Source organism: Lissotriton helveticus, chromosome 1_1 (assembly GCF_964261635.1).
Source record: "Lissotriton helveticus chromosome 1_1, aLisHel1.1, whole genome shotgun sequence".
Classification (NCBI taxonomy): domain Eukaryota; kingdom Metazoa; phylum Chordata; class Amphibia; order Caudata; family Salamandridae; genus Lissotriton; species Lissotriton helveticus.
Window position 1 is genome coordinate 80,885,192 of NC_136057.1, and position 23,705 is coordinate 80,908,896.

Sequence of the window (23,705 nt, forward strand, 5' to 3'; positions counted from 1 at the left end):
GCACAGTAGGAGGCGGATCATGGCTCAAGTTGCATGTTGTCACTGGTCTAAAATGGGTAAGCCATTTTCACATAATTCTCCTCTTCAGTAGAGTTCTGGAAGTTGCCAAACCTAGAGCCCTTTCGTGGTATTCTGTGATCATCTGTACTCCTCTGGTTACAAAACCCTTGCAACATCTCATCTCACAGCCTCTCGAAGCAAGTTCATCCAACCGACAGTGTTTGCAACATAATCTGGTCAAATAATCCTGTGAATCAGAATCAAGACCTGAAGGCAAAGATTCAAGGCACATGGGGAGAGACCCTTTTCAATGTTCCTCTCGATGCAACAACCTCCTTTTGACTCTAGCAGGGACTCTTCCCTCTTCTGGGTCCAAACTAGTCATGAAATGCCAGCGGGCCAAGCAGGAGCTTGTCTAAGGAGAACTAGAGTACACCGGTGAGTCTCTCTAAATCAATCTGTAAAGAGTTAAAACACGTCCAAGCTTTTCAGAGATGCAAATCTTTTGTTTAGTGGCATCAAAATGTTAGCATTTGTTTTTAGAAGGGGCCTGGTATGTAGAGCAAAAGGATGACCGGGCTATGCATCTACAAGTTAGCTGAAAGGGACAAACAATGGTGACTTAACTGATCCTAGGGTAAATTAGTGCCCCGGCCACATCATGGCATGCCCGCAGCTGTGCAGATGCACTGAGAAGACAAAAGTATACAGAGCTTTCCTCAAAAGAAACAGCGGAAAGAGGTCCAGTAAATGTATTTCGTAACTGCTTAACTCTGGCGGCAATTCCGACACAGTGCGGCAGTTTAGCCGAGTGGGCGGGGCCGTGTCGGCCAACAGATGTGCGCAGCACTACCGAGGTACTGCTCGTGACGGCTGTTGGCCGACAAACGCAGCGAATGGGTTAAGGAAGCAGTACCAAAACATCTCCAGCATTGAAGGAAGCAGGCCACCAATGCATGTAATCATACAATATCTGGATGAGGTGCCACAAATGAGGGATCTCCTTGTGTGCAGACAGAATGAGTGTCACAATAGAAATATTTCTCCCATCCATCCCTTGCCTTCCAGGGGTGGTTGTGTTTTATACACGACATGACAAAGTACAATTTCTAGGCTTTATTTGTTTCAAAGGACAGAAATGAAAACATTGTGCTTTACAACAGAAAGGCTTACAAAACAAAGGAGGAACACAGGGAAGAGCATATTGCATAACACAGAATGGGTGGCAGAAACCCTAGTTAAACCACCTTCATCGTGTTAGACTGGATAATGTATACTGCTCAGCTTCTGGCATTATGAGGAAAAACCAGGGTAAAGGGCGATGGGTGTTTTTTTTTTTTTACAGTTGGAAACAATCCCCATGTTCAGGATCAGTGACATACAAAATCAGTAACATTTTTCAGAGTATGTGGGAGGAGTCAGATTTATAGAATGGTCACTCCAAGCCACACCACAGAAGCCAAGATGTTTGGAATACTGTCTGGTTACCAAATGTAGTGTTTTACAGCCTGCCGGTGAATGTCTCAGCTCTTGTGTGCTTCCTGAGTTGTTTATTTTATTTTTAACTGAACATGAGCGACAAGACTTTGCCTCAGAGACACATTTTAATTTTATTTCGGCACATTACAGAGTTCTGTAACTGAGGGTGAACAGGCCCTGGTAATTAACCCCTTATACTCAGCAGGCTGCAGCGCTAACACTGCTTTGAGAAGGGACTGGGGGCAGACAAAAGCAAACAACCAATAAGTTGTCCGCCTTGATTCAGTAGATCACTTTGCCTGAACCAATGAAAGCGAACATTTATGGATGTGTGGAATTAATCATCTGAGGATTCAAGAACAAAATTAATTGATGTATTTCAGGTGTTTTTGGCAGTTTCAGGTGATATAAACAGCAGCTTAGGGCCATATGTACAGATTTTAGGGAAAGCGATTTCCTAATTGCGATTCTCTGTGAATCACAATTAGGAAATCGCTATCCCAAATGTATGAAATTCTTTCAGTTTTATTCAGCGATTCCTAGGTTGTTGCAAATCTCCCTACCTCATGAATATTCATGAGTAAAGTCGCACTTTGAGACCCACTGGGATTAGCAGCCATTATAGATCACCATATCTGTGATTGCTTATTAATGAAGCAACTTTTTTTTAATTAAATGCAGACCATTTTCCTTAAAGGAACAGGATGCATTTTCAAAAAAAAAAAAAAAAACCTTGAAGTTTAATTTTTTTTTTTTTTAGATTAGGCAGTGGTCCCCATAGGACCCCTCCCTGCTGTTAAAATATATTCTTTTTGTTGTTCTCAAACGGGAAGGAGTCCCATTGTGAATGGGTTTACACCTCCTTCTAGGAGTCAGTAAAACTTGAAAATTGTGCAACTGTAATTTGGTCGCAAAACATTCATACATCCCATTCAGATTCAGTATGTGGGCGGGACGTCCTAAACACCCCGTTTCAAATACTGAATCGCAAAGACAAATTGAAATTCGGAAATGTGCTACCGAATCACAACTTGTGTTTTGTACATGTGTAAAAGTATGTTTTGTACATGTGTAAAAGTATGTTTTGTACATATGTATAAGTATGTTTTGTACATATGTAAAAGTATGTTTTGGGGCAAGAAACGGCCAGACCGCAAAAATGGTTTCTACATACGGCCCTTAGCTTCTAGTGAGTTAAGCTTCAACAACTGTCAGTCAGCCGGGCCTCAGTCTCACTCATGGATCAGTTGATGAATGCTGATAATTGATGTCAGTCCTGGATGTTGTTGACTGATGTCAGCTCTGGTTGTTGGAAGATGTTAACTTATTGTGAGTCCTGGATGTTGGGGTCCAATGTCAGTTCTGGGTTTTGGTAACAGATGTCAGTTTGGGTTGTTGATGCTGGATGACCCCCCCCCCCCACCCCCAGCCCTACTCCCGAGGCAAAGTTGCATCTATCGTGAAAAATGACGGACCATATTTCAAACACCTGCACTTCTTAATTTGTGCCCGGGGCAATATTACCATATTTCAGATGTTTGCGTGATTTCATCTTTATAGATAGACTATTTATGTTTTCTTCTGATTCAGGTCTCTGAATAGGCTTTCATTTTACACACAGCAGGAGTCATAACAAAAGATTCCATGAGGAAGGATACGTTAGTGAAATGTTCTACATTACTAATCTTTACACTATTGACAAATACTATCAATATCATCTGTGCAAAAATAGATACTTTCATAGAATTGATTGTGTTTTCACTTTCACAGGCAATATCTTGAAGTGGTTTTAATAGGCCATACTGGGCAACAATTGGTCGCAATCGATTACACTTGGTCACAATGGTTTGTGATTTTTCATTTTTTGTCCCTAAAGGCATATTCCAACATTTGACACTCTTCAAAAAATCTCCATGCATTGTTCTCTGGTACATATTATACAATTCCATACACAACTTGCCACATTAATATACTGTTCACCAGAGTCAGGACGTTTCAATAACTATCAGCTTAAATCATTTCACTAGTTTCAATTTGTTTTACTAGTATGACAACGTGCCAAGGCTAGAGTCTCTTTGGCTTTTTGAATAGCAGCACATTTAAATTACCCTGTTGGCTTTCATTCATTAGCTTGTTGTAGGAATTTAGAGAAGAGCATTTCAATTAACTGCTTCCACTCTTTAGCTCATCACAATTTTCTTTTTTATATATTTAATCGCCTTGATCTTTTCCATGAGCAAAGTCACAGGAGGGAGCAGCTCTCTTACTACTGCAACTTATTTTATGTCAATCTGCTGAACGTTTGGCATGGGAATGTTTATAAAAGAGTGTGAGTGTGTTGGGGGTGGGATGTGTGTGGGTGGGGGGTGTGTGATTAGGGTTGAATGGGGTGTGTGGTGAGAGTGCATTGGGACTGGAGTGTGTTGGGGATGCGGGTGCGTTGGGGATGCGGGTGCGTTGGGGATGCGGGTGCGTTGGGGGAGGCGGGGGCGTTGGGGGGATGCGGGGGCGTTGTGGGGATGCGGGGGCGTTGTGGGGATGCGGGGGCGTTGGGGGGATGCGGGGGCGTTGGGGGGGATGCGGGGGCGTTGGCAGGAATGCGGGGGTGTTGGGGGATTTTGTAATTAAAAAAAAGCCCTTTCAAGTTCCACCTTAAACAGGTTTGCAACTAAGCTAGATTTGCGCTCACCCATTAAGTCAGATTACCATTCTCACTTTAGCTTTTCAAAGATATTATTTCTCATGCAAACCGGATATTTTCTCCCACATACGCCTAGGCAGACTGAGTTATTCATACATTCAAACAGTTATGACTAGCCGCTTGGTTTTGCAGCGCACTGCTAACTTTTTTTGGGCAATTCCATGCTATCTCATCAGTAAGACTGATTTCAGAATTAGAGCTTGCGTAATATTCACTGCCCTTGTAGGGGTTCAGTTCAGGTTAATGTCCATATGTTGTACTTTCTTTTAGTTTACATGGAATTATGTGAATGAACATCATTCCTGAGCGGAGGCGTGCCTAGAGTGCGTTCGCTCATGGTGAGTCAGGCTAATTTTGTGGTTGAATCCTTTCTGACATTCACTGCACCAGTAGGGTTTTTCCCCTGTGTGAGTTCTCTCATGCTGGGTCAGATGAATTTTCTGACTGAAGCTTTTTTGACATTCTTCACACTGATAGGGCTTTTCTCCTGTGTGGGTTCTCTCATGATGTACGAGATGGATTTTCTGACTGAAGCTTTTTTCACATTCTGTGCACTTATAGGGTTTTTCTCCGGTGTGTGTCTTTTCATGCTGAGTTAGACTACATCTCTTAGTAAAACATTTTTCACATTCATTGCACTGATATGGCTTTTCTCCTGTGTGAATTTTCTCATGCTTAGCAAGAGTACTTTTATCGTGGAAGCTTTTCTGGCATTCAGTGCACTGATATGGTTTATGTCCCAAGTGTGATCTTTCATGTAATGTGAGACTGATTTTATGACGGTAGGTTTTACCACATTCAGAACACAAATACAGTTTTTCTCCTGCATGTGCACCTTCATGCTGAATTAAACTCGCTTTTTTGCTGAAACTTTTTGGACATTCAGTGCACTGATATATTTTTTGTCCCAAATGTGTTCTTTCATGTCGTGTCAGATAGTGTTTCTGACTAAATCTTTTCTCACAATCAGAGCACTGATAAGGCTTTTGTTCAGAGTGCGATTTCATATGTCGAGTCAAGTAGGATTGTTGAGTAAAGGTTTTCTCACATTCTGAACATTGATAAGGTATCTCTCCAGTGCACCTCTTTTTCTGTACTGTCCTGTTCAAATTACAAGCTAGGTTTGTCTCTTGTGAAGTGCATGGGTACACTACTTCTGCAATCTGCACAGTCTTATAAATAATGTACACTGTTTTTTTATTCAAATTGTGCTGCTGTTCTGGCTCTTGCTTTACAGTCCCAAAACCCTCCATCTCCTCGATCATGTGTGTCCTTGCTGTCCCCAACTTAAGGGTTCATTGACATATAAGAAATTAGAGAGAATCCAGAAATTGCATTTACAATCAGTCGGCGACTCTGCTCAGTATTGTCGTTACTTCCTGGCCAAATCCAGCTTTTAGAAATTGGTTTCTTCTAAAATCTCTGGAACATCGCTCTCTTTGTAGTCTATTTGCTGCAAATGACAGAATCCTTAAGTTTTGTTCCTGTCCACACTTGAGGCCACCTGCAGTATAACAAAACAACAAAAAAAAAAAGTAAAAAATCTTTCAAGGTGTAAACTAATTTTAACAAAAATGTTTAACAGTGAACAGCAGCATTCTGGAAGTAATGCATGTACTTTTCCGATGGGATAGAGTTGGTAAGGTTTTGAGGCAAGGATAAATGAGACCAACATAAAATAAAGCAGATTGATATATGAACAATAAGTGTGCACTCACTCATATCAGTAACATAAAATGATAAATCTATTTACATTTTGTATAGACCGTAAAAGAATTAAAAACAAATTGTTTTGCCATGTCGAATGATATCAAAATGAATAAACTAAATTTGAAACGTGCATAATCTTGTGAAAGGCAGACACAGGAAGATGGCTGAATGAAAGCCTTGAACGATTGCGCTGCCGGGCACCCAGCCTAATCCTACAGAATCCAGTACTCTCCCAAGGAGTTAGAGGTCAGACCCCTAGAGGAGGTCCCACGCATAGAGCCCTCCAGGTGGTAGAGGGGGCTCGGACTGACTTCCTACCATGATCGAGCGCACAGATGCCAAGGTGAGTACCATACAGTGGCAGCCCAACAATTGTAAATTGAGCTTGGCGGACCAAGGGGGCCGCAGACTCCACTTCCCGAGCCCCACGAAACCATGATGGGAAGCGCATAGACGCCTGCAGAGGCTTGGCTGAGATGTACTGGCACAGCCGGGCACATTGGGCTGAATGGCTTCCTAGAAATAAACTGATCGCTGGGGCACGCAATGCTGGTTGGAGCCTAGAAGCCTGGAGGATGGTTGCCACAATGACAGCGGCTAGATAATGGAGATGAGGTCAGCACAGTCCCCAGGCGGTAACTGCCCCTGCCCTTCCTGCGTTGCAGACTGCTGATGCAGAGAGCGTATACAGTTGCAGGAGGCCTGCCTGAGAAGGCATAGAGGGCCGGGCCTGTGAAGTGCATACAAGTTGACATACAGGTGCCACCTGTGCAACCTCTCCTCCCTCCCCATTGACGTGCTCATATAGTTGGGACTGCAACCCGGTAACCCTGAGCTTCCAACTGATAAGAGGTTGCTGAGAAGGGATCTTCCAGCTACTAACCTTTGAGACGTGGGCGGTAGTGGATGAGAGGGAGGCTTGAGGGCTAGGTCCTTGCTCATGCCTCCGGGGACATTGCCTGGTTCTCCTTCATGTTCTTGTTCTGGAGGTAATAAGTGGCAGACAGACCTGAAGAAGACAGTCTGACCTGCAGTGGGCTGGGCTGCTGTTTTGAGAGGGTACCCAGGGGATAGCAAAGCACCTGCTGAGACATAGAATTTGAAGGAGGGGGATAGGCCCATGTGGCAATAACTATTCTGTGTAGTTATGGGCCGAGATAGATCTTCTAGAACAGGCCAATAACCAAAAATGTACAGATATACAGAGGTGGGAGGAGGCCCTGCATGGAACTCGCAGAGCAGACACAGCCTATTTCCACGGACGGATGAAATGTCCACTCCCCAGATACTGATGGCTATTACCCAACTGAAACAGATGCTAGAAGAATAAATGGATTCCATATTCATTGATAGTAATATTTGGATCGCCATAAGGTGAGGGAGCGACTGCTGCAGACAGAACTAAATGTGGTTGAGCTCACTGCAAAACTGGCTCCTAATCCTCATCCAGGTTAAACTTCCATCATTAGCAATTTAGAGGTCCTGAGTTCCAATCGTTACCCTTCTTCCTCCCCATCCTTGCCCAAGGTGGAACCCAACCCATCCACCAGACCCCCTAACCATTACTGCCCCTCAACACAAGAAGCCCATCGAGGACCACCCTTTCACCTATGGAGGGAACTGGCCTTCTCCTGCTACTCACATATCATCACCCAATGCTCACCCCATAGCAATAAATAACAGCACTCTAGATAACTAAGCCTACTAAACTCCCCTCCTCTCATCACTCCTAGCTCAAGGAGCACCCCACTCACCCACTGTGCTTCCCAACACCAGGCACTCAACTCCCCTATAGCACAAAAGACACATGGAGGAAAACTGTAGAACACCACTTCCCTCTACTCTTCATACCCCCTCCATGCCACCAACCACCAGCCCCCAACCTCCAAAAAAACTCCACTTATACTTTCATCCGGGACTATGTGGAACCTACATTACCTACCACTGTTCCTTTTACGAGGAGACTTCACTCCCTTCCTATCACCAGACCAACTAACCACTCCTTATACCCCCACACCCCCCCTTGAGGTTGAACTGAAAGACATCAAGCAGACATCAAGCAGGGTCTTCTGAACCTACTACACTTTTCTTCAATGATGGAGGAGCGCTGGAATCTCTACATGTCCTTCAAGAACAATCAATCACGCCTCCCCACTACGGCTAAACTCTGCCAAAGTCAAGACTCATCTTGGAAAACGAGACAAGTTTTACCGGGAAATCTAGGCCTCGTTAACCATCACGCCAGGCCACACAGGATCACTGACCCTATGTCTGATGCTGACATTCACTCCTTTCTACTTCATTACAATACCGCCCATAATAAACCTTCTCTCCCACCATCCAAGATCCAGACTATTTCCTCCAACTCATTTAGAGAATCCAGTGTCAATCTCACAACATTGTCGTTGGAGTCTCCTAAATATCTGATTGGGAGACTCCAGAGAATACAGTTGATGGCGGCAGAAGTTTGTACTAATAAGACCACGCCAGTCTTCAGCGTCTCAGGCCTTGGCCGAGCTCCACTGGCTCTCAGTTATGCAGAGGGTACAGTTCAAGTCAATGTGCATAGTCTCTAAGGCTCTGTATGGCATTGGGCCCAAGCCATTACAGAGCAGTTTTGAATGGTATGTCCCCCCACGTAACCTTCGGTCCTCCTCAGCTAAACTGGTGAGAGTATCCAGGTTTAGAAGAGTTAGATATGGAGGAAGAGCTTTTAGTATTGCAGCAGCTTTGGATTGGAACAAACTCCCAGCCGAACTTAGACAGATAGGTAATCTGCTGCCGATCAGAAAGAAGTTAAAGACCTGGCTCTTTCCTAGGACGTAAGTATGTGGCCGTGACTTTATCATTTTTTACCCTGTACTCGCTATTACACTCAAGGTTAATTGATCTCACGTGTTCAAGCGCCAGGATACCGTAGGGTCACAGTGCGCTCTATAAATGCGGAATACAATACATTCAATACTTTAAGCTTTGATAATTTACCACCAGTCTCCACATCTCCCCAAGAAGCTGCGGTTACCAAATCCCACCTCAAGTCAATGCTTTTGAATTGCAGGTCAGCGGTTAGGCATGCTGCGAATACAGCCGACCTCTTAATCTTGCAAGATCTGGACCTCCTGATCCTACCACAAACTTGGCTTAACCACTTCCATGCTAATGACAAGGTCAGCTCGTCATGGAGTGCCCATTCATTTCAATGGAAATTTACTGTAAATCGTTGGACATGACATAGCATCCAAGTGGTTTTTAATGTATCCTCCTCACCAATTTTGGACATTCTAGTTCCCCCTGAATATAACCTAATCACATTGTATAGACCTCACAAAGTTGGGGGAGGTGTAGCTTGCATCTCTCGCTCAACTCTCACTGGCTGCTTGTCTCTATTTGCGTTTTCTCTCCCTTCTTCTTTTGCCTTCCTCTCTCTATCACGAGTCCGAAGCTGCTGGGTTCTGCTCTCCCTCTTGGCGCGCGTGGATGCATGATAATGCAGAGATGACTGCAACTGCTGACAAGACAAGCACGCTAAAAGCTGTAACCTGGAATGTGAAGGGCCTGAACTGCGGTAGGAAGATGCGGTTAGTGGCAGCATTATAATTGATATGGAGCAGACTCTGCTTTTTACAACAGCTAAATCTGATAGGAGCCTCGTGTTCGCGCCTGCGAGCGGGAAGGATGGGTGAAAAGTTCATAGCGGGATACTTCAACTACGCCAGGGGCACAGCCATCGTTCTCAGAAAGGGCTTCCCTTGGCATAAGCGCACTGCAATATGCGATCTCCAGGGTCAGTATGTGATAGTGGAGGGGGTTCTTGTAGGTCGCCCAGTGAGACTCATATCAATATACGGCCCCAACACCGAGGAGCCCCAGTTTTTTAGCGAGATGCGGCGGTTGGCGGACTCCCTAGACCCCGGGGCAGTGCTATGGGGAGGTGATTTTAACGTGGTTCTCAACTCCAATTAGGAACGGTCAAATGGTTCTCGCCGGCCTCACGCCTGAGCTGCGGCGCAACTGCAGGCCCTTATGGAAGACCAGGATCTGATAGATGTCTGGCACTGCCAACACCAATCCAGCCGAGAGGAGAGTTGCATTTCCTCTGCGGGCCCCTCGTGGTCTAAAATTGACTACCAACTCATATCCTGTGACGTGGACACTTGGGTTAGACACTGTGCCCATCTTGCCTGAACCCTATCGGATAACGCTCCAGTACTATTAGAATTTATTTTAACAGACGTGCCGAATAGAGCCTTCAGCTGGAAACTTCCAGCTGGTGCCGTCTGGGACCAGGTGTTGCGAGAGGACATTGGATCAGCCATACTTTGACACCAAACTCGCAGACTCTGCAGACACCCCGTCCACTCTATGGGAGGCGTTTACAGCAGACATTAAGGGCAAGTGTATTGCTAAACAAATTGGTGTTCTACGTTCACTGAGGAATGATCAGCAGTGGTTAGAGAAAGATTCACTCGCTTGTATTAGAATTCTTCAAGTCCAATCAGCTCACGACCCTTGGGCAGATCAAGGCTAAGATAGCGGAATTTGAGGATGCTGAACACAGAGAAACGCATTTCCTAGATCGGGAGGAGCGCGCTCGCCAATACGGGGAGGGTGACGAGGTCGGCAAAACCCTTGCGCGTCTTCTTAAAAAGCCTTGGGCAAATGCCCGCCAAGCTCTTCAAAAATCTTATACCTTCCATAATCCCACTCTGGTCCAAGATTGTCCATGAATCTCTCCTTCAAAGCAGGATTCCAGATTGCCTCAAGACTGGCCAAGTGACCTCCATACCTAAAAAGCCAAATGCAGACTTAAATGATCCGTACAACTTTAGGTCCATTTCCAATATCATGACCCTAGCCAAACTACTTGAGAAATACGTTCACACACAACTGTGTAATCACATTGATCAGTTTCAACTCCTTGATCAATTCCAATCAGGTTTCCAAGCGGGTCACAGTACCGAATCTGCCCTGACACACATTACTGATTTTTTTTTTTTACATATCTTTTTATTGCAGCAAAATAAGTTGTACAAGCAGGACACATATGCCATTTCATCCGTTGTCTGTCCTACCTATGAAACTCCGATATATATGTCACACAGCCATTTAGCTCACAACCCGGAGGTCGAGCGGCGCAGGACAGGAACGGAGACAGTTACGACCTGATGAAGACAGCATTGTTCAGTGACAGTCAGTAATCCAGTAAATTGCAGGGCTGCTTTTCTGTCCCCCCACCCCTCCCCGTTTCCGCAATCGCTTAACAACCCAACTAGTCCCTCCCCTCCCTCCCTAAACAACAGCTCCTTATCCGCCTGACACACATTACTGATGACACTCAGATTTCTTGACCGAAATGAAAGCTGCCTACATTTTTCTCCTGCATCTCTCCTCAGTGTTTGACACCGTCAAACATGATAACTTGATTGATCTTCTTGAAAAAAGGAGGGGCTTATCAGGCACAGTTTTAAATTGGTTTGCCTCATTCCTTACACAATAGCTCACAGAGAACCAAAGTTAACCATTCTTTTCCTAACAACACCCCGATCTCAACTGGGGTCCCTCAAGGATCTGCATTATCACCCACGCTCTTCAACTTGTACATGGAACCACTTACAGAAAATTTGAACCGCTCGAACATATCTTATCACATGTACGCAGATGACACTCAAATATACCTAAAAGTCTCTTCACCTGACAATATCATGACATATGGGCTTTGGTGCGTGTAACAGACACCAATATGCCATAGGCGGAGCTACGCGACCGCCTATGGCCTATTGCGTGTTCTGTTAAAAAAACAACACACACGCAAAGTCCAATCAAAATGGACCTTGGAAATGCACAAGCACGAGCTGTGTGGAATTTCAAGGTCCATTTTGAAAACCCCTACAAAACGGCTCGCCTACGCGAGCACTGCTACGCAGTGCATCACGAGGGCTCGCCCTAAAAAGGTACATCCTATATACAGGTATCACATGAAGCCAGAAGTTAACATACACAATGTTAGAATTTCTTAGGCTTGTTCGTCAGACAACCAAATCTTCCCCAGTGGATACCTTCAACCCCGGATGAAGACAGCTCTACCATGGACCACTGTGTTACAGACCACTTACTCTCACTGCCTCATCCAGTTCCATCCCTGATCCAAAGTCCAGCACTGAATTTCACCAGCTTTACCTCTGTGCTTTGCATCATACCATAATTTATATGGAGTTTACTCCTATCTGGTGACTATTCCACCTGTCTAACCTATGGCCTCCACCCACGGTTGTCCGTGATAACTGGCAGCCACCCTTTCATCAAGACAAAAGGACTGTAGCCCATGACCTCACATGTTGTGATGTGGTATGCACAAGCCACAAACATCACAACTTCCAGTTCAGGCCATTTTCAGAAATGACCATAGATCCCCAATATGCATTTAATTTACCGGCCATTCTCCCATATGGGTCCCATCACCTCAACACTAACTCTTTACCAAGACATACGGGGATCGTTTACTGGGAATAAAGTTGGACTGAATGTGAGCTATGATTTATCAGAATTTATGCTTCCATGGAATCCTTCACCTTCCTTGTCTATCCTAGGCCCCCAATACAATATTCTTTAGTTATCTAAATGCCCCCTGTTATATGTCAAGAGTTCTCTTTCTCAAACTTTCCAGGGAAATCACAAGTCTGCCCGCAACAATAATCCATCCTCTTCAGCCAATTCTTCCTTACTTCCTATTCAGTCCATCATTCATAAGTTAATAACATCTAATATATTCATTCATGCCTATCAATTTTTTGTCTTCCATACGTTTTTGCCCCAATTTCTCATGGCTGAGGCCATGGATCTTTTTCCTTTTACAATCATGCAATAAAAAAAAATCCCCATTCATTCTTTGGTACTTTTTTGATGGGTTATGGCATCAGAATTAAGTCAGAATATTTTTTCCACACTTGGCACATATTGTACAGAGTCATTTAACAAACAACTTAATGGCCATATGAGCCAATGCAGCCACCGCCGCCCACCACAACCTCATCAGATACTCTAGAACAGAGGTCTTCAAACTTTTTTACTCTGAGCCCCCCCAAGCAAAATGTTTGGAGGTCGGGCCCCCTCCAAAACTTTATGGCTAGGATTGGGGGAGCGGGAGGGACATGGCTGCATGCAGGGAGCGGAGCTTATGAGATGATTTCAGGAATACTTTTTCTATAGCTTATGAACTGCACCACTTACGAAACTTATAAAACAGCAAATGCATCAAACAAAAACAGATATCCCAAACAAACTGCTCCCCATAATTGGGGTGTTGTGACCCCCTCACACTCTTTGACCCCAATGCAACTATTCTTGCTGCACTAATGATAACTGTAGTCCTGAGTAGCAGGCTATCTCCCCTCCTCTTTTACCTCTTCCCCACCATGATCGATCATCACCTCTGTCCTAATGCTTGAAAGGACAATACGCTCGGATGCCACTTTTTTTAAAGGTAGACAGTCATAATTGTGATGCAGTGGGCCCCCCAAAATCTTGAGCCAAAGTCCTTCTGTATCTGCATCTACTCCTTTATGATAACCAGCAGTGGCCACTTACACACGTGGCAGCAGTACCAGCTTCACTAATGTCCCTTTAAAAAAAAAAACACTTATATCGTCCCCTTTGGGTTAGCTCTCTAAAGAAGCGGTCTCTGGCCATTTGTAAACCTAAAAATTAGTTTGCGTAGAGTGCTCACTATTCTGGGCCTTCTCTTTGACAATATCTATGAATCTCGCTCCTTTCCTCGGTCTCCTAGACCATTTCTATGAGGCCCCAAGGATCGAGAGGATTAGGGCTCTGCATCTGAATGCAACCCTGCTGGCCTTCTACCAGCCACCCCATGGACTCCGCTTTCACACAAAAAACTTCCCCTGAATGGTTAATACTGACTTTGACATGCCTGTGCCTGAAATCGAAGTGGGTGGTGGTAGTGCAGAAAGTTAAAAAAGAAACCGGCCTTCCTACCAGCCATTAATTGATTGAGTCACTTAAAGCCAGGGCCACTGGAATTATGAGTTTCTGCAGGAGCAGCACTTTCCACATAATTATCAGTTTACTGCATTTGCTACATAATCCCCAGATTTCAATGACAAAAACTTGATTCTAGCTCAAACGGAACAAAAGTTACTTAAAGCGTGACAAAGTGTTCCGGAGCAGTGGAAGGCCCTGCAAAGACTGGTAATCTTGTAGTTGCTTACTGCTGTATTTGGGCGTTAAACTGGTACTAATGAGGAGAAATATTTCCCCTGACAGCGTTACTGTGAGTTAAAATGACAAAATAATGAAGTAATGCTAACTACAAAATGTGGCGCATTGTGCCGCATAACTTACCTTTTCTTGCTGGATAATTTAGTCAAACCTGCCGCATAATTTTGTTCTTTTCTACTGAATAATTCCAGTGGCTCTGCTTAAAGTTTTATGGTGGCAAAGATCTATTCTTTTTAAGATGCAATGTAACAGAGTTATCAGCTGGGATCTGGAATAGTGGAGACACTTACAAAAATGTCTGCATTAGATACAATTTGATTACTTATTACTAAAAAGTATATTTTGTAAGAACTTGTTTTATCTCAATCACTGCATCATTTTGCAGCAGTCTAGCTTACAGTATGTAAATACTGTTTTAAAATAATGACTTACATATTTACAGTGCTTTCTGCCACAGGCTGAGACTTCATAGCACTATAAACAGGGCCATTGGAATTATGTGGCAGCAGAAGGCCAAATTATGCAGCATGGTTGACTAAATTCTGCAGCAAGGAAAGGCGAATTATGCTGCATATTTTGCGATAGCATTACTGCATTATTTTGCTATTTATACACTTGTTAACATTGTCCTGGCCTTTATTGCCCCTCATAAGTACCACATTAACACCCACATATAGCAATAAGCAACAGAAAGGTGACCAGTCAACCTTTAGAAAGGCCCTTCCACTGTGAGGTAACATGTGTTGCAGCATTTTTAATCTGAAAATTATGCAGCAGACGATTGATTATGTGGCAAATGCAGGAAAACCATAACTATGCGATGTGAGTGCAGGGTGAGCGTAAAAGTGAAGGGTGAGAATGAGGAATGAGTTGTCTGAATGCAGGGTGAATTCCCAGACACTTGAAGTTAATCAGCATGCTATTGGCGGGATGCAGGATTTCAGATCTAAGTTAAACTATTGATATTATGGAATTAATCAGGGAATCAAGGGTGAAAGAAATAAATAATGTGCAAATAATGTGCTGATCCTGCATCAAACTTCCAGTCTTATGATTAGGGTTGCCAGCTCATTATTTTGATGTTGCAGGCGGCACCAAAATAAACAGTCACCTAAAGCGCTATTTTCAGCACTTATGTGTGCGTACTTCGAAAAGCAAATATAAAGTACTTTTACATGTGTTCTAGGGCTGCCTGAACAATTCATGACTGAAAATAAAAGGAACAGACAGAAAGTCACATTACAAATGAATACATACTTTTTTATTTAAGACCCTATTTAGTGTCAAAGCAAGATTTTTGCAGGCTCTTTAAAAATACATGGCTGGCATTTTTTCTATTGGCAACTCTTTTTTGTATTTCTTTTCATGAAATGCATTTTCACACTACAGCAGTAAGTTTAAAATGCAAATGTATGGAATAGGCAGAGTCGGGGCACAGGGGGTACTGGAAAAAGAAAAAAAACTAAGCTTCGTAACCAGTTTCCAAATGTATGTAAATGGTCTTTAAAGACCTGTAAAAAACTCGGCTGTGCTGGAGTCTTAATAAGACTCCAGACACTGCCCAGCCGAGCCCCCAGCAGCACACCCACGGAACTCTGGCCCCACGGAACTCTGAGGCCTTCAGAGTAAATGAAGACAGCCTGGAAATGCAGCAAATAAACATCGCTGCACTTCCAGGCGTCTTCATTTACATGTGCTGGCAGAGGCCTTTGCGCCCCCCTGGGAACCCATCCACGCCTCCTCAGGGGGGGCGCGCCCCACAGTTTGAAGAACTGTGCTCTAGAAGAAAGCACTCCAGGACAGAATCTCCACCCACACACACAACAGCAAGGAACTCTTCGGCATCATTAAAGAATTCGCCCACCCAACAGTAAGACAACCTACTTGCCCCCTCACCTCCTCTACAGCTCTGCGACAGACTCAGCACCTTCTTCCACCACAAAATCAAGACCATCTGTGACGACAACAACCCACACAAGGAACCTACACCCACCACCCCCATACACTACGCAGTTTATGCTAGACAGCTGGACTGCTGTCACCATTGAAGACACCCTGAAGACTATGAAGTCAACCCACTCCGGGGCTCCCACGGACCCCTGCCCCCACCAGATCTACCACAGACCAGCTGACATCATCGTCCGAGCTTCATGAAATCATCAACAGCTCCTTTGAGACTGCCTCCTTCCCCAACGACTGGAAACATGCAGAGATCAACCCTCTCTTGAAAAAACCAACGGCGGACCCAACCAACCTCAAAAACTACAGACGGATCTCCTTACTCTCGTACCCAGCGATGGTCATCGAAAAAGGCATCAACAGCCAGCTCGCATCCTTCACAGAAGAAAACATCAATGACCCCTCTCAATCTGGCTTCAGGAAAAACCACAGCACCAAAACTGCCCTTCTCGCCGCAACAGACATCCACTCCCTCCCAGACAGAAGAGAGACTGTGGCACTCATCCTCCTGGACCTATCCACAGCCATCAACAGTCTCGCAAATCACCATACCCCACAGACTACATGACGCAGGAATCTGTGGCATGCCCTCAGCTGGATCCGTTCATTCCTCTCCGGCAGGACACAGCGGGTCAGGCTCCTGCCCTTCCTCTCAGATCCCACACTGACCACCTGCGGAGTTCCCCAAGGATCCTCCATCAGCCCCACACTGCGACTACATGGCTCTGCTCGCACCCATCGTCAGATCCCATGGTCTCAACATTGGATCCTAAACAGACGACACCCAACTCATCCTCTCCCTATCCAACGAACCAAACATCTTCATACAAAACTTTCAAGAAGGGATGGAAACTGTCGCTAGGTGGATGAAGAACAGCTGGCTACAACTCAACACGGACAAAACCGAAATATCTCATGAAGGGAACGACACCTGAAGGCCCCCCACCCTTGGGAACCCACCCTCCCACACCGCCCACGCACGCAACCTTGGAATCATGCTGGACTCCGAACTCAAAACGGACCGTCAAATCAATGCTGTCTCCTCCTGTTTCCATACCTTCTGCCTCCTACGAAAGACCTTCAACTGGATTCCTCTCGAGCACAGAAAGACCGTCACCCACGCCCACGTTAGCAGCAGACTGGACTACAGTCATGCACCCAACGTCGGGATCAACAAGAACCTTACCAGCAAACTCCATAACGCCTCCACCAGACAAGTCCTCAACCTACCATGTCATTGCCACATCACCCAACACCTGCGGACACTACATTGGCTTCCCGTCGAGAAGCCCTTTGATTCCAATGGGTGTTGCGCGCCTGTTGCTAACCCTTTACCAATTGCAGCAATAGTTACTACACCTTTCAAGTTTGAAACCAAATTCAGGCGGTGCACTACAAAAGTCTTTATTTAGTTCACTAAACCCTTACCAACACTACTGGCAATTCAAATGTATACGTATGATTTAGCAATTGCCTGACAGTGTAAGCATTTTCTAGAAAGATATTCACAAACTTTGTGTAAAATTCCACGAGGTATAAAAGCGCCCCTGTATCTTCTTTACTTTTGGGCAGAGGTGCAGTGTTAATTGACTCCATCAACTTCTCCTTTGGTTTAATACCTTCTCTGTCAACTTCTTGCCTCAGATAGGCTACATCACCCTTAAGTGGTCAAACTTTTTTGTTTGAAAACTCCCAACCAACTCCTTCGAATTTTTATCGTGCCCATTTTCATGGTAGTGATTTCGTGTGTATTGGCGAAAAAAGTGAAATTAAAAATACCTCCTTTCCTGTGCACCGTATTTTATTAGCCATGAAGGGGTAAGGTTAAAAACTGCGTGAGGTGCTTGGGTGGATGTATTAATGGTCAACTGTACCTAAATGATTATTGTGTTGGTGAAAAGTACAGACTGTCAAGGCAAGCCTGCTCCGTTCTCCAAAACAGACTTCAGACAGTTTTAAGTAGACACATGTGCAAGAGCCTATTGGCAGCATTGATGGAATTGAAAGTTAAGCAGTATGGGCTGAGCTGCTGGCAGCCCGATTCTGCAATAATTGGGGCCTCTGACAGGGATGTGGAATTCCTTTAGCACGGAGGGATAGATGATATAAAGTGTATTTTGTTAGATGACAAGTGGATTTATAAGGCAACTTGTCCCATGGACAAGCATTCTATTACTTTCTATACCCCTGCTCTGGGCCTGCTCACAAGTTACAAAAGAGTCACATTCCAATGCAGCTCTGGGTGTCTACAGCATCAACCCTGTACTCCCAAAGCTGCTTGTCCAATATCAGCTACCTTTTACCACTCCTCCCTTTCCAAGTCTTGGAAAGGATGAGGTTGCAGCATTTGCAAGATGGTCCTTGTGCTCGAAACAGAATAACCGCACATGCTTCTGAGCCTCTTGTATTCTATTTACAGCATTAATGCAGAGAAAGAGCTACAGCTGGGCCTCTTTGAAAGGCAGCGTTGTGGACTGTTGGTGTGCAGAGCCTCCGGCCCCCCAAAACATTCCCTCATAAACATCTGCTTCACTTGCACTACAAGACATTCAATGGTTTTACGCCTCACCCCTTTCAAATTCCACCAGCCGCCACTGCACTGCTGTGTCCCCAACTGACATCGGTCACAAAATGGTTGAATTGTGGAAACATGTGGAAGATTTTGGGAGAATTCATCATCTGACATTTGAACCCAATGTGGCTAATCTGCACCTCACTGGCAGCATGCGGCCTGAAATTAGCATCTGGATGGTAAAGATCACTCTAGTGTATTACTACTAGGCAGTTATTCCCCTAATCTAATATCTGTCAGTAACCCATGAGACTCAAGGGGAATAATTGTTTCTTTGCTATATAGAAAAGTACAAGGAGCATTGTTGACAGGATAATATAGAACAACAAAGGAGTACCAGAGGGTCTACAGAGAAGGAAGTTGATTAGTGTATGTGGAACAGGCAAACGACATAGGACTCCTGGACTCGACCAATAAAAAGTGGTATACAATGACAACCCGATAGATGGTCAGAGATACCCATCAGTCACCACTCGGAACCGCCCATCATCATTTGGGATTTTTTTCAAAACCATCTATGCAGTTCTGTTTTGTTCAGACAGAAAGAGACCAATATGTAAATAGGTCCCTTCCGCTGAGCAAGCAATAGTATGGTTCACCACTCCTAGAAACTGGTGAGTGGTCAAGTGTGGTGTGACTGGGGGAGTGCAGTGCAAAAGAAGTCTTAACGTGAAAAAGTAATAAACAAAAGGAAGTGTGTTTAAAATTGGGTGAGGAAGCATAGAACAAATTTTATTCGGGTGATGCTCACTCTACCATTATTAAAAATTTGTTAAAGACAGTTTGAAAAATGCGCTGTCTAGAGGTGGAACGGGGTCAACATGTTTCAGCAACAAGTGGACACAATTGTCCTTGCTTTCTTCAGGACCTTTACAACAAATAAATGCTACTGCATAAAAAACAAATAATAAGTGACAACTAAAAGACAAATAGAACAGACAAGTACAGAGGTCACCTGCAGTTTCCAGGTGAAGAGTCTTGTCTTAAGCTTACAGCTTATGTCGTTCACATAGCTTGTAAGACGTGAAGACCTCACCTCACCTGGCAGTGGCTCAGGAGTAGAGTGAAGCACCGCTCTAACCGTCGGTACTTCCTGGCCGGCGTCTGAACCGACTGGGGAGGCAGGATAATATATCCATTATAACGTTGAAGGAGCTATGATAAAATTATATCTTTAATTTCAACATCGAAGTAACACTTGTCAAATTATTTCCCACCCCCAGATATTAACCACTTAAAACTCTGTACTGGCATTTGACACGCCGAAACAATGCCAAAATAAAGGTTTATAAAGAACTAGCGTGCAGAAAGCCGTGTCTATTTCTCTCATAAAATAGGAAATAATTCAGTTGGGTAAATTAACGTGTAAGACAAATACTAACAGTTTTCTAAAGTGTCCTAATGAACATTCCTTCTTGTACAATCTCTTTGCTCAAAGGAACTCTCACTTCTGGGCACCGGCTGAGAATCAGAGAGTGGATTTTGCCTCGAATCACACAACTGAATCAAATGGAGAATCCAGGTTTCAAAGGATGTCTCCCTTTACTGTCATCAGCAACCTGGCCACATCTTGGCTTGATGTTCTTCCCGTACTGCCTTATTTTGGCGAAAACAATAGAATAAGCACTTTATGATTATGACGGAGATGCACTGTAAGTACATAAAAAGTAATGTTCCAGGAGAAAAACTGCAATGGATACCGCTCTGTCACAATAGTTGTGATTGTTAAACAAATTGTATAGGTTTTGTCAGAAACTTGACAGTTCACACAAATAAGCTGTACTCGCCTTGAACATGCAAACGCCACTTGATACACACATAAATAACGATTAAGCAGAGTTTTGGACTCACAAGTATCTGCTATACATCTGCTGTACTCTTCAGCACCTGTCACTGTTTCAAGTTAAAGGTAGAGGTGGGCGTCCACTGTGAGTCCGAGCCCGGCTCTGGCTCGGCTCGAGGTTCTGTTGGAACCTCAGGCCCATAGCGAGCCTGGGTTCTGCTGCCATCCTGGCTCTACCCTGAACGTGACTCTGAAACTTGGGAACCAGGTGCGACTCTCGGCGGCAGCTCAACATCCTGTGACTCTGGGCAAATACCTTAATCTTCAATAAATGAATGTGACCTTGTGTAATGTAACTAGTGGTCATGTACATAACTTTGGGTCGAGCTTGTAACATATAAAAACTGCAGAAAAGGGTAAAAACAAATCCTTAACATTAAAAGGGAAAAACAAATAAATACCCACTTAATGGCTGATTTTTACACAGTGAACCCAGAAATCCTGGATAAATCGCAGCTTCCCGGCTAAAACTGTGTGATCTTAGGCACATATTTAATGTCACCAAAACTCCTTTGACTTCATAATTATGGATGAAAGTGTCTTCAAAGACCTGAGTTCAGGATACCGCTGGATACCAACCTGTCTTTGATTTCATGGACCTGAATGTTGCCTGATATCGGCCGGGTCCATACACAGGGCTGACGTGGGAAGGGTCTTGCCTCTTACTTCACCAATGCATGCATGGCAGCATTGTAAAAGAGGCAAGAGGGAGATTTAAAAACAAAAGGATTTGGGGAATGTATTGTCCCTCATTAACTTCTTTTGAACGGAGGCAATGTAAGGCGGGAGAGAGCCAGAGAGAGGTTCATTTTGGCTCGAGAAGCCGAGCCAGGCACCGGGCTCGAGCCAGAGACGAGCCAGGCAAAGGGCTCTGCTTTCCCTGCTGTGTCTCCCGCATCTCGCGGCTGCCCCCCTCCAGGGCCCCCGCACTCTCCCCGGCCCGCACCGGCTCGAGGCCCACACATGAAACCCCCTCCTCACCTGCGTCTGCGGCGCTCCTCGCCCGGCGGGCCCGGCCTCCAGCCGCGGTCTCGGGGCTCCGGCTCCGGCCTCGGCTGCAGCTGACACCGGACACAGGGAGAGGCCTGGAGGTCAGACAGGGGCGCATGCGCGGAGCGCAGACACTGACCACCAGGAAGAGCCCCGCCATTGGAACTCCGCAGGGTGACGTGCGCATGCGCGCAGCCGCAGATACTGACCACCAGGAAGAGCCCCGCCATTGGGGCATTCCCGGAAGAGGAACTCCGCAGGGTGACGTGCGCATGCGTCGATGCACAGACACGGACCACCAGGAGGAGCCCGGCCATTGGAGCATTCCCGGAAAAGGAACTCCGCGGGCAAAGGTCGCGGTGACGTGGAAAATGCGTACCTTCCGCTCTGCCTTTACTCTCAGCTCTCTTGCTACTACGGAAATAAGAAATGTCCTCGCTATAGTGAAGGAAACTTGTACTTCTGTTATGAACGCGGAGGCGAGGATTATGCACAACTTCATTCACTTTTTTTTAACGGCAGTTTGAAAGTTAAACAGAAGTTTAAATGACACTGCCCACACTACAACCCCCATGAGTCCTTGGAATGTGTCCATGACAACCATCAACCAATAGCAGCGCAGGCCGTCAATGCATGAGTATCTCTTGGTGCTTGCAGGCCTTCCTCTTCTTTGCTGCAAGAGCCAGGTTAACTCACTGCATAACTCCATCCTGGAACCAGAGCAAACGAATAAACAAACCCTTTATTCATCCAGTGGAAAAATTTACAAATACCAGACTCATAATCCTGCATGAAAAAGCCAAAGAGCTATCTAAACAAGCAATTATTGATCAGAGCAAGTGATAACTGCAATCAGTAGCAAAAATGTAATGTAATGTAATTAGTTTTTTATATCGCTCCAAGGAGCATCTAGGCGCCATTTACTGATCCAGAGATGTAGGCAATAGATTGGTTACTGATGAAAGTTCATACAATAGAATTCATACAAGAACACAGAGGAAAACCTCACCAAAACCAGATACTTCCTGTTACCCAGAGCTGGTAATATCCCACCAATAATAGCCAGGAAATAAAACATATACACCTACTGTAATCCAGTCCAGTGGGAGGGTAACATATTCCCAATATGATCCAGGTGGGATCATGTCAAAAAGAATACTTACCACCAGTTATGCTGCCTCCTAAATATGTTGGGGTTTTTTCAGACTTTTTTTTTTTACTTTATTTTCAATTTTTGGAAAGTACAAAAAACAAAACCCCCCACCCCACATACAGGCATCATTAAAAACAGTTGCATACGGATCGACTGACTCATTATGGCTCAGCTCATAAATATGTTTAAAGTAAAACCTGAGTGTATTCTGAAGTTTAATCTTCCGCATTCATAATGTCCTCCAATCTACCGCCCGCTTGAACACCTTTGGAGGTCATTGCTCCCCTAGTCGAGTGAGCTCCAAAACGAAGAATGTCTTTTCCGGCCTTTGCCATAACCCAACGTATCTACCTGGCAATGGAGGGGAAAGAGACAGCTTTGAATGGTTTCCTGAGAACAATCAGTAGTTCTCCGAGCACTCTCACTATACATTAAATTAAATTATATCAGTATGTTTTATGCATCTCATTTGGCCTTTGTCACTCTCCCAATATCTTAGATCACAAAGTCCAAAATCTCCAGTTCAAAGTTTATCCGTTTTTATTTTCGTATCAAAGTTCATCCGTTTTTATTTTCGTATTCTTCCAAATAACATGAATACTCGATACAGCAGCCACAGCAGCCAACACGTGTTTCGTCGTGTAGTTATAAAACACTTTAGACTTCCTCAGGGCTATATTATCCTGATGATTCACCCTAATGTAATCATCACCTCATACTCGATCCATCTTTAAATCTCTATGTCTCCGATCGTTATTCTCTTGTTCCGTTTTTTCTCTATTTTCTCACTATCTATGTGTATAACTTACTTGTTCTATTTTGAACTTTTCTATATATACTCACCAATACCCTCTAGTTTCCTAAAGTATATTGAAGGTAATTTGGAGAGAGGGATAGGTTGATTTGTAAACATAATATGAATATTAATATTTAGATTAAGGTATTGCTCATAGATAGGTTTTCGCCCGAGAGCAGGACATGAGGTCCTGGAGAAGGCTCTGCACCCATAGATAATTACAGAGCGTTAAGCCTGAAAGTCAGGCATATGGTCTCATACATATGG

The 23,705-nt window shown here is 44.5% G+C and overlaps 1 protein-coding gene across 1 annotated transcript; it reads right to left on the reverse strand.

The window, feature by feature from the left end:
• Positions 1-2,923: 2,923 nt before the first annotated feature.
• LOC144767734 (uncharacterized) lies at positions 2,924-21,572 on the reverse strand. Its single transcript, XM_078651123.1, has 2 exons — positions 21,481-21,572; positions 2,924-5,684 (listed from the first exon to the last, which is right to left on the reverse strand). The coding sequence occupies exon 2, from the start codon at positions 5,443-5,445 to the stop codon at positions 4,477-4,479; it is 969 nt and encodes a 322-aa protein (XP_078507249.1). The 5' UTR covers positions 5,446-5,684; positions 21,481-21,572; the 3' UTR covers positions 2,924-4,476.
• Positions 21,573-23,705: the final 2,133 nt, after the last annotated feature.

What these genes read in the sequence shown, in the direction of transcription:
- LOC144767734 (XM_078651123.1), bottom strand. Translation starts at nt 5,445, where the DNA reads ATGATCGAGGAGATGGAGGGTTTTGGGACTGTAAAGCAAGAGCCAGAA.